This window comes from Phacochoerus africanus, chromosome 6 (genome assembly GCF_016906955.1).
Source record: "Phacochoerus africanus isolate WHEZ1 chromosome 6, ROS_Pafr_v1, whole genome shotgun sequence".
Classification (NCBI taxonomy): Eukaryota; Metazoa; Chordata; class Mammalia; order Artiodactyla; family Suidae; genus Phacochoerus; species Phacochoerus africanus.
Window position 1 is genome coordinate 93,638,353 of NC_062549.1, and position 11,458 is coordinate 93,649,810.

The 11,458-nt window shown below is 53.5% G+C and overlaps 1 protein-coding gene across 1 annotated transcript; it reads left to right on the plus strand.

Annotated features, from left to right (window-relative positions):
- Positions 1-704: 704 nt before the first annotated feature.
- CRABP2 (cellular retinoic acid binding protein 2) lies at positions 705-6,750 on the plus strand. The gene is made up of 4 exons (XM_047783022.1): positions 705-945; positions 5,052-5,230; positions 5,443-5,559; positions 6,275-6,750. The coding sequence occupies exons 1-4, from the start codon at positions 876-878 to the stop codon at positions 6,323-6,325; spliced, it is 417 nt and encodes a 138-aa protein (XP_047638978.1). The 5' UTR covers positions 705-875; the 3' UTR covers positions 6,326-6,750.
- Positions 6,751-11,458: the final 4,708 nt, after the last annotated feature.

The window sequence follows — 11,458 nt, forward strand, 5'->3', positions numbered from 1 at the left end:
GCCTGTCCAACGCTTAGGAGGAACGAGTCTCCCTGGGCCAACTTCCAACAACCCCAGGCACTACCAGAGCCCAAAACAGGGTAGGGAGTCGGGGGTGAGGGGTGATGCCCCCTCCCAGGCCCTTCGAGTTGTTCCAGCAGGGGGCGCCGTTGCCCCACGTAGGTATCAGGGCTCCCCGGCGGGTCTCCTGAGTTCGGAGCGTCACACTGGATCGAGCCCAGACTACAGCGGAGCCGGAACTCGACCACCCATTCTCTTCCCCACTTCTGGCTTGCGAGCTGGCGTTCACCAGCTGGTAATGTAACTTGGTGTCCTGCGCCAAGGAGTCGAGTGCACCGAGTCAGGTTGGGGATGGATGAGGGACAGGTGAGATGTGACCCTGTGGCTCGGATTGCAGGACGTGAGACCCGAGCATCTGTGCCTGGCGCCCTCTCCTCTTGATTGAGAGTCCAGTCCAAGGGCTCGCCCTCCGACACCCCCCCTCCCGCCCCTCATCCACCCACAGGCGCGGGAGCCAGCTCTCTCTGGCCCCCTCGGCGAATTCTGGACCCGCCCACCGGGCTAGATCCAGAAGCTGGGGTGGGGGTGGGGTGGGGGTAGTAATGCGGGGCCGGGGCTCTAGGCCCCCCAGGTGGGGTGGGGGGGCGGGGCAGGAGGCGGGGCCACCTCATTCTTGGACAAGGGCGGACCCGCGTAGAGTATAAAAGCTGCCGCGCGGGAGCCCAAACCAGCTTTGGGGCTGTCCTCGGACCTGTCCTGGTTCCCGAGTCTCACGATCCTGCAAAGGCCGCGGAGACACCTCTTTTTGACTAAAGGACTCAGCGTCCAGTGCTCCAGCCGAAGAATCTAAAGGGACCTCCACTCGTGCCGCCACCATGCCCAACTTCTCTGGCAACTGGAAGATCATCCGATCGGAAAACTTCGAGGATTTGCTCAAAGTGCTGGGTAAGCAGATTTTTGAGAGCCCGGGAGAGAAGAGGGGGCGCCGAGGCCGGAGGTTGGGTAGAAGAAAGAAAGGGAACCTGGAATCAGGGCGTGGGAATCTGGGCGCCTGCACCCCGGAGTAGGGGTCAGACGCCTGCGTCCTGGGGCACTGGGCGCTAACACCTAAATCCTTTCTGCGGCGAGGCGCCCACCGATGCCAGCCTCTTCGTGCAGTGACTCAGCCTGTGAATCAAGTAGAAACCAGAAACACGAGGACGGTACCCTCGGGGTGGGGCAGGGGGGGTTCTCCGCAGTTCAGAAGCTGCAAACCCTGCATCCAGGCTGGGAGCGTGGATCCCTACCCAACCCAGCCCCGCCGGAGGCATTGCAGCCTCCTTCCCCCTTGACCCCCCGCAGGTAATCCAATCCCCGGGGCAGATTCCTTACTTCTCTGCGCCGAGCTCCGCCCCCCAGGTGATGCGTCACCGCAGGGCCCCCCGATCTCCTTTTCTTCCCGTTTCAGAACTTTTCCACTCTGCTCCCCCCACCCTCCATCTGTGAGACAAATATTTTCCTACAGCCAGCAGCTCCAGAGTCCTAAAATCGCTCTGGATAATTATCACTTTCTTAGATTTCAACAAATGGCTTCGTGTGAAACCCCAGCCACCCCCTCCCTTTCAGAAAATCCCAGTTCTTTTTCTTCTTCCCTCCCTGGAGATGGGCTGTAGCCCCCCTGGGTGTGCTGGTTAAAGGTGGAGGAAGTACCTACCCAGACTGTCCTTCCCCACCTCTGTGTGCCCTCTGGCCTCTGGGGAGGGGCTTCAGAGCAGGGACCGGCTGGGGAGAGGGCTCCACCAAGAAATGCAGGTCTGTCGGACCCAGCCTTTGGGAAGCCACCTAGATACCCCAGAGCCATCGATTTCTGGCCTGAACGGAAAGATCCCCGCTGGGCTGGGGGGAGGGCACCCTGTGTGGAGCTGGGAGCTGTAGGAAGGACTCAGAACCTGGGAAGGGTCTGGAATGCTGTAGGGAAAGCAGTGACTTCCATCCTACCCACTGTTAGTTCTTCCTGCCATCTGACCACAGTATCTCTTGTAGTCATGTCAGTCTTTCTTGCTCCACCCCTTGTTGGAATGAAAGATCCAAAGGATACACTTTTTCCATCAAAAAGCCTAGATGCCATTCTCTCTCCCAACTTCTCAGGATTTCAGCCCCCCTCCCCAGAAGATGAGGCAGCAGCCTGGCACACCCCCAGACCCCAGCTGGAGGATCAGATCCTAAGCCCAACCCTGTCATCTGTTGTCTTCAGCCTGTTTGTCCTCCCTGCAGGGTCTCTCAGAGCCACGTGCCCTCCTCAGGGCTTGCTAGGGGGCAGATTGAAAACAGACTCGTTAGACAAACACAGTTCTGAATCAGCCAAGGTCAGCAGAGCCTGGCCCCAGCTCCACAGGCACCAGGGGCTGGTTGGAGGGATGTCACCTCTGAACCCAGCCTTGCTTCTACAGGAACCTCAGTCCCTCCTCACCCCTCTTGGTCCTGTTCATGGGTTTCTCTCCCGGGGGGAGGGATACTCAGGAATTTGGAGGATACCTGTCCCATCCAGTGTGAGGGTCATGGCACATAGCTAGTAGCTTCAGTTCCTCTAACGGGAAAGATGGATGTTAGACAGCAGGGTGGACAGGGAGTGACAGTCTTTTTTTTTTTTGTCTTTTGTCTTTTTTTTTTTCCCTAGGGCCCAACCTGCAGCAAATGGAGCTTCCCAGGCGAGGGGTCCAATCAGAGCTGTAGCTGCTGGCCTATGCCACAGCCACAGCAACACAGGATCTGAGCCGCGTTTGCAACCTACACCACAGCTGACGGCCATGCCGGATCCTTAACCCACTGAGCGAGGCCAGGGATCTAACACACCACCTCATGGTTCCTAGTCAGATTCGTTAACCACTGTGCCATGACAGGAGCTCCGACAGTAGTCTTTTTTGTTGAAGGAGGTGGAGCCAGATGTGTCTCTTTCACCAAATCAATTGGACCTGAGAACTTGAGTCATTTCTCCCTGGACCCAAGAGATTAGCAGCCCAGAAGCGGGCTCCTGGGGCTCCTGAAAGACAGGGCTTCCTGCTCCCACCCCCTCCTGTTTAGAATAGAGTGGATCTCTGCTCAGGTGCCAAGGGGAAAGGGGATTTGTTTCTCTAGGCACCAGGTCTGGAGGAGGGCCAGGGGTCTGGACCACAAGAGGGGTACTGGAATCCCACTCTCCTGGCCCAGCCCAGCTTAGCCCTTCATCCCCACTCAAGGCTTCCCTGAAGGATTCTGCTCTAGTTCAGGGCAGGAGGCCAGGCCAGATGAAGAGGTATAGAGCTTGGACCTGGGCCCTGCCTGCCTGCCTGCCTTCCTGTCAGAGGGCTGCTCTCTCCTGGCTCCCTGACTCCTCTTAATAACCAAGGGGCAGAGAGAAGGCATCCAATCGGGGAAAGGAGTGGGGCCCGAGCACAGGGACTCTGAATCCACTGAACGAGAAGACCTGACCCCTGAAGTGGGGTGGGTGATCAGGGAAGGGGAGGGCAGTGTCCCTTTCTGTGCCTTGAGGGGAAAGGGACAAAGGAAGCTTCCAGGAGGGCAGGTGAGCAGGAGTCTCATGCGGGGACCTTTGAGCTCCAGCTCTGGCTTTTTCTTTGCCTTCCTCTTATCAGTAAAAATAACAGCAACAATAATAACTTACTAGTGAGATGGACTGGGAGTTTGGGGGTGCAAACTATTACATTTAGAATGGATAAGCGGGAGTTCCCGACGTGGTGCAGCGGAAACAAATCCAACTAGGAACCATGAGGTTGCAGATTTGATCCCTGGCCTTGCTCAGTGGGTTAAGGATGTGGCATTGCTGCGAGCTGTGGTGTAGGTCGCAGACTTGGCTCAGATCTGGCATTGTTGTGGCTGTGGTGTAGGCTGGCGGCTACAGCTCCGATTAGACCCCTAGCCTGGGAACCTCCATATGCCGCGGGTGTGGCCCTAAAAAGACAAAAAACAAAAGAATGGATAAGCAATGAGACCCTGCTGTACAGCATAGGGAACTATATCCAAACTCTTGGTATAGAACATGGTAGAAGATAATATGAGAAGAAGAATGTTTAAGTATAACTGGGTCTCTTTGCTGTACAGCAGAAATTGACAGAACTTTGTAAATCAACTATAATAAGAAATTAAAAAAAAAAGAAAAACTGCTGTTTCCTGAAAACCCAATGCGCCTGTCACTGTGTGTGCTCAGGCCTAAACTCACATGATCCCGTTTGATTAGCTCTTGAAGAAGCTATTGTCTCCATTTTACACTTTTGGTATCTTCAGAGAGGTTAAGCCACTTGCCCAGGGTCACCCAGCCTGCAAGGGAGGCTGAGCCAGGTGGAAATCAGGGCCTCATGGGTTTTATTCCACAGCCCAAGGCTCCCCTAGGTTGCTGACCATTCTGTAGGGGAGACAGCTGCCACACCACTTCCCCTGCTGAGAATCCCTGCCCCTTCTCATCTCGGGGAGGGACAGAGATGTGACAAATAAAGGTCACAAGACAGGGGAGATGAGTAGAGCAGAGAGGGAAGTGGCCCCTACTTCCAGGACATGAGTAATGAGGCCTGGCTGGGGAGGGTCTGCCCTGCACTTGGGCAGGGGTGCAGACACAGTGGCTCTGCTGAGCCCACCCCAGCAGCTGGTCCTAAAAAAGATGGACCAAGGGCCAAAAGAGGTGAGTGGAGGCAAGGTAAGCCATAAGCTGTAGCAGGATTCCTATCGGGTGAGACGAACGGGGTGGGGGGGGGCGGGGGCTGGGGAGCTAGTCCCGAGAACTGAGTGGGGCTGAGACTTGGGGAGCAGGACCCCATGCTTCTGACTCCCCCAGATGGGGCCGCAGAACTCCCAAGATCACTGCCTCTCTGCCCCTCCTCCCTGTGAACCCACCAGCCATCAAGGCTACACCACCTGCTCTCTCTCTCCTTCAAGGTCCTTCCTTGGACACTCAGGCAGCCTGCCCTGCTCCCCAGCCTCCCCAGCCAGGTCCCAGTTCAACCTGCTCCTGCTGTCCCAGGGGGAAGGTGGGAGACAGGTGCCTGGAGCGCCCTGCAAACCAGCCCCTCCTCTCTCCGAAGGAGTGAACGTGATGCTGAGGAAGATCGCTGTGGCTGCGGCATCCAAGCCAGCCGTGGAGATCAAACAGGATGGAGACACTTTCTACATCAAAACCTCTACCACCGTGCGTACCACGGAGATCAACTTCAAGATCGGAGAAGAGTTTGAGGAGCAGACTGTGGACGGGAGACCCTGTAAGGTGCGTGTAGGGAAAGGGACCCTCAGCATCATGGCATCTATTGCCCTGCCTCCCGGCATGACTATGTCCCATCTTTTGCTAGATTCTTTCCTCCAGTTCCCATGGAGAAAGTGCCTGGATAGTGGTGGTGGGTAGAAAGGGGGTGTACCCCCTGTCCTCACAGCATTGTCCCCGCTGTGGGCCCCGCTCACTTGGCTACCTGTCTCCTGCAGAGCCTGGTAAAATGGGAGAGTGAGAACAAAATGGTCTGCGAGCAGAGGCTTTTGAAGGGAGAGGGTCCCAAGACTTCCTGGACCAGAGAACTGACCAATGATGGAGAGCTGATCCTGGTAAGGCCCGCCTCCCCCCCAGCTCAGAGCAAGCCTGGTGCAACCTTCAGAGATTTTCTGGGATATTCCAGGGTGCAGGAGATTTAAGGACAACCATCTCCTGATGGGGCTGCTGGGACAGAATTGGGCTGTCCCTGAACCAGTGTCCTTGTGCAGATGGCGTCCCTTCTCCGTAGAACAAAGGACATGTGCTAAGAAGCCCCAGCAAGGGATGGGGTGGGGGATCTTCCTGCCTCGGAGAGGAGGACATAGGATGGACTCCTTGGGCTCTGTTGTCCTCCATCCCATGATGCCCAGGCATTTTGTGACTCACTCTTTCCTGTCAGTCTTTTTTTTTTTTTTTTTGCTTTTTAGGGCCACACTCTTGGCATATGGAGGTTCCCAGGCTAGGGGTCCAATTGGAGCTACAGCTGCCATCCTGCATCACAGCCACAGCCACGCAGGATCCAAGCCAAGTCTATGACCTACACCACAGCTTATGGCAACATCAGATCCTTAACCCAGTGAGCGAGGCCAGGCATCGAACCCGCAACCTCATAGTTCCTCATCAGATTTGTTTCTGCTGCACCAAGACAGGAACTCCTTGCCTGTCAGTCTTAAGCTAAGAAGTAGGTTTGGACCTGGAGGCCAAGCAGGCTACTTCCACACAACTCTCCTCCACCCAAGTGCAGGACCCAAGGGCCTCCCAGACTAACCATGACTTCTACCCTTGCAGACCATGACGGCAGATGACATCGTGTGCACCAGGGTCTATGTTCGAGAGTGAGTGGCCATGGGTCTAAGAGCCATGCCTGAGCTCACCACCAGCCTGAGCTCCTGCCTCACTGTCCCGTGGGCTGCCCCTCCCCCACCCTTCCTTCTAGACTAGCTCCCCCCTCACTTCGGTCACTTCTGGGGGTGCTGGGATGCCTTCTGCAGGGGCTCTGCTTTTTTTTTTTTTTTTTGGCCCCTCCTCTCCTCCCCTACACCAACAAAGTGAGATGGATGGCACGAGCCCAGATCACCCATTCCAGAATCACTCGCCCTGCCCCAAGCCTCTATCCCAGCCCCAAATCACCCCAGAGCACCGTCTCTCTCTTTTACCTGAGGCCCCAGGTGGGAAAGACCAGCCCTCTATCTTCCACTCTTTGTCCCTGTAGCCCATGCAGTGTAGAATATTTATTGGTCAATTTTATTAAAATGTTTTGAAAAAAAAAAAAAACAAACCCTGTCTCTGGCTCCTTGGGATGGGGTTGGATAAGCTGCTGGAGTTCAACTTTGCCTCTGAAACGCGGTGTGGAAGAGTTGATGCTTCTGCGGCACTGGTGCCAGTTGCACAACAGGGAGGGTGCCACCTTCCCTTCACCCTTCTCACCATCTTTTCATTTGCTGCTGAATCCACGAGCATCACTTTCACTTCCCCTCCTCCAGCCTCCTTTGTCCCCTGCTCGGGCTTCCAAGTCATCAGGGCTTGTCCCCTGACTCTCAGCAGGTGCTGGGCACTGAGGAACTGATTTTCCTATGATGGCAACACAGCTTCCTCCTCCTCCTCCAATTGTTCATACCTCTCCTCCAGCTCCAACCTGTGGGCAACCCCAGGCTTGGCCTTGGCCTTGGCCTCGGCCTCCCACGTGGTTCCAGATGAGCTCATCGGGCCGCCCACAAGCTGGCCTTGCCCCTTCCCAGGTCTCCTCTGTGTCTGAGACAAGCCTCTCTCTGCCTTGGGGTCTCTCACACGCTCCTTCCACTCGTCTCCTGGGTCCTCTGGCCCCTCGGATCCTCCTCTAACCCATTTCCCTGAGCATCCACACTCAGGCCTGTCCCGTGTCTTCCCAGTTCCATCATCATCTCTCTCAAATGCCCGCCCTCATTTCTCAGGCCACTGCCCTCCCACAGCCCTGGAGCCTGCTTTCTCATCACGCGCTTGGTTTATACAGCAGCAGTATAACTGGTTTCCTTGTCTGCTCTTCTTGTGATCTTGTTGTGATGGGGCGAAATGAACACGACTGTTAGAATCCTGGTTCTGCCACTTGCGTGGCATCAAACAAGTTCCTTAGGTTCTCCGAGCCTCAATTGTTTGGGTTTTGCGGTTTTGTTTAATTGAAGTATAGCTGATTTACAATATTGTGTTAGTCTGGCATACAGCAAAGCACACCTTTATAAAGTGTATATATATATTCTTTTTTCAGTTTTCTTCTATCATAGTTACTGCAAGATTTTTTTTTTTCTTTTTGACCTCCCTCTGCATATGGAACTTCCCAGGCCAAAGATGGAATCCAAGCCTCAGCTGTGACCTACGCTGCTGCTATTTCAACACTGGAACATTAACCCACTGTGCAGAGCCAGGGATTGAACCTGTGCCCTTGCAGCCGCCCAAGCTGCTGCAGAGACAATGCTGATCCCACAGTGCCACAGCGGGAACTCCACAGATATTGAATTTAGGTTCCCTGTGCTATACAGTAAATCCTTGCTGTTTATCCATTTACATATGGTAGCGCATATCTGTTAATTTCGTACTCCTAATTCATCCCTCCCCACCCCTTTCCCCTTTGGTAACCATAAGTTTATTTTCGGTGTGAGTCCGTTTTGTAAATACACTTGTATTGTTTGTTAGATTACACATGTAAGTGACATCATATAATATTTGTCTTTGATTCACTTCACTAAGTGTAATATTCTCTAGGTTCATCCATGTTGCTGCAAATGGCAATATTTCATTCTTTTTATGGCTGAGTAGTATTCCTTTGTGTGTGTGTGTGTATATCACATCTTCTTAAGCCAATGGTCTGTTGATGGGCCCTTGTGTTTTTTTCATGACTTGATGATTGTAAATAGCGCTGCTATGAACATTGGGGCTCACATAACTTTTTATTTATGTATGTATGTATGTATGTATTTATTTTCTTGTCCCTGGAACTCCATATGCCTCCACGCAGCCAAGAAAGAAAAACAAAAACATATACTTTGTTATGTTTAAAAAACAGGAGTTCGGAGTTCCCGTCCTGGCTCAGTGGTTAACAAATCCAACTAGGAACCATGAGGTTGCGGGCTCGATCCCTGGCCTCGCTCAGTGGGTTAAGGATCTGGTGTTGCCATAAGCAGTGGTGTAGGTTGCAGACGCGACTCGAATCCCGCATTGCTATGGCTCTAGCGTAGACCAGGCGGCTACAGCTCCCATTCGACCCCTAGCCTGGGAACCTCCATATGCCAAGGGAGTGGCTCAAGAAATGGCCAAAAAAAAAAAAAAAAAAAAAAAGAAAAGACAAACAAACAAACAAACAAAAAAACAGGAGTTCCTGTGGTGGTTCAGTGGTAGTATCCATAAGGACGCTGGTTTGATCCCTGGCCTTGCTCAGTAGGTTAAGGATCCAGCGTTGCCTTGAGCTGTGGTGTATGTCGTAGGCACAGCTCAGATCCTGCATTGCTGTGGCTGTGGTATAGGCTGGCAGCTGCAGCTCCAATTTGACCCCTAGCTTGGGAACCCCTATGCTGCACGTGCAGCCCTAAAAAGCAATAAAGAAATAAAGAAAGAAGTTCCCTGGTGGTTCAGCAGGCAAATGATCTGGTGTGGTCACTGTTGTGGCTCTGTTTACTGCTGTGTGATCCCTGGCCTGGGAACTTCTGCCTGAGTGTGGGGTGAAAGGGACCCTTTCATTGATTCCTCTGACTATTGCTTCCTGAGAGGCTCCTGGGAGCTTGGCACCCTGCTAGGTGCTGGGAACACAGAAATGAATAAAATGGACAAGATCTCAACCCTTACAGGTTCTGTGGGGATCCGACCTATAGTGGGGACAGATGGACAATTAAAAAAATAAAGGCACCGATAAATACCTAATTGCATATTGTGCTAGGTGCTTTGAAGGAGAAGGAGCAGAGGAAGAGAGAGCCATAAAGAAGACTTTATTTAGGAGTTCCCATCGTGGCTCAGCAGTCAACGAACCTGTTTGGTACCCATGAGGACGTAGGTTCAATCCCTGGCCTTGCTCAGCATGTTAAGGATCCGGCGTTGCCGTGAGCTGTGGTGTGGTTTGCAAATGTGGCTCGGATCCCATGTTGCTGTGGCTGTGGTGTAGGCCATTGACTACAGCTACAATTGGACCCCTAGCCTGGGAACTTCCATTGGCCACGGGTGCGGCCCTAAAAAAAAAATACCTCGGTTCGATTGGGCAGAGCATTGGGAGAGCAGGTGTTTTGGAGGACAAGGCCCTTAGGGGGGGTCCTGAAGCACTCAGTGGGTAGAGCAGAGAAAAAGATGCTTTAGGCAGAAGAAACCACAGGCAAAGGCCCTGAGGACAGTTTGGGGCTGTCCAAGGTCCTGTGACGGGAGTGCACGGTGGCTGGGGGACAATCAGAGGGACCCGAGGGCCACAATAGTTCTTATTTTATTTTAAGAGCAATGAAAGCCATTGAAGGATTTTTAAAAGGGGAGTTCCTTTTTTTTTTCTTTTTATGGGCATACCTGCGGCATGTGGAAGTTCCAGGGCTAGGGGTCGAATCAGAGCTTGCAGCTGAGGCCTCTGCTACAGCCACAGCAACACCAGATCTGAGCCCCATCTGGGAACTACACCACAGCTTGTGGCAACACTGGATCCTTAACTCACTGAGCAAGGCCAGGGATCAAATCCACATCCTCAGAGACAACGTCCAGTCCTTAACCCACTGAGCCACAACAGGAACTCCTTAAAGAGTTTCTTTTGGCTGCTAGGCAGAGATGGATCAGAGGAAAGGGAACGTAAAGGAAAGCCATCAGGAGGCTGGCGAGGTGCTTAGGCAGAAGGTGGAGAGAAATTCGGTAGAGGGTGCAGACTTAGCGATGCACTAGACAGGAGGAAGGAAAAGGGAAGTGTCAAGGATGGCTGTCTGGGGAGTACCCTGGTGGCCTGGGGGTTCAGGACTCGGTGTCATCCCTGCTGTGGTTCAGGCTCAGTTCCTGGGCCTGAGAACTTTTGCACGCCAAAAAAGAATGGCTGTCTGACTTTGGTCACGGGGAGCTGCTGGTGTTGTTTTCAGAAATGGAAAAATGAATCCGCCTAGGCCTTCTAGATGCAAGTTGTGTGTTTGTTGTAATTCAGAAGAGCCCTAATTCCTCAGTCTGAGTCCTTTATCTCCTTTCTGCCTCACCTCCTTTCCTCTCACCCCATCCTTGATTCCAGCTCTCTCTGACCTGCTGGCTCCTCAGCCTACACTTCCCCCTCAACTTGAGTCCCCAGTCCCACCCTGGAGAGACCTTTTTTTTTCAAGCCCTCCAGGCCCCCTTCCCAGGCCCAGTCGTCAGTTGGTTTGGGGCCACTGTTCTTGTTTCTCTGCCTAGTTGGTCTCTTTCTGGAATAAAATTGTTGAGAGCGGCAGAGAAAAGAGATATTTCTTTCTCCCAGGAGATCCCAGAAGGTGGAAACTGGGTCTCCCCCATCAGACTGGGGGTTCTCTGGAGGCAAAGACGGGGGAGCCTCTTGGGCGGGCCCTTCTTGGCTCTGCTTCTCCAGTACATCCCTGCCCGCCAGCCTCAGATGACAAGGAGGTTACAGTCCTGGACCCAGGAGATTGGATCAGGGAGAGGCCACCTCACCCTTTTGGCCCAGCCCAGGCTAGCCTGTGAGAAAGTTCTTCCAGCTTCCCTTCCCACCCCGAAGGCCTCCCAGGGTTCCTCTTCCGTTACCTGCCCTTATTACTCAGCAGTGCATTTGGGAGAAAATGCAGAGTAGCCCCCATCCCCTGCCTGCATCCTGAAAAGCCTGTGAGATCGCTATGGGCAGTCTTCTCTAGAGTCCAGGCTTCTCAGAGCCCAACCACAGGAGAGGGTGAGACCTCTTGGACAACAGAGGGGCCTGGGTCATCGAGTCCCCAGTCCTGTGTGGGCCAGAGCAAGGGGGTCAGAGAGGGTAGGAGGGAACAGACAAGGGAAGGGTGTGTGTCTGTGATT

What these genes read in the sequence shown, in the direction of transcription:
- CRABP2 (XM_047783022.1), top strand. Translation starts at nt 876, where the DNA reads ATGCCCAACTTCTCTGGCAACTGGAAGATCATCCGATCGGAAAACTTC. An exon ending in GGATTTGCTCAAAGTGCTGG is followed by an intron (nt 946 to 5,051) that starts GTAAGCAGATTT and finishes CTCTCTCCGAAG; the next exon opens with GAGTGAACGTGATGCTGAGG. An exon ending in ATGATGGAGAGCTGATCCTG is followed by an intron (nt 5,560 to 6,274) that starts GTAAGGCCCGCC and finishes CTACCCTTGCAG; the next exon opens with ACCATGACGGCAGATGACAT.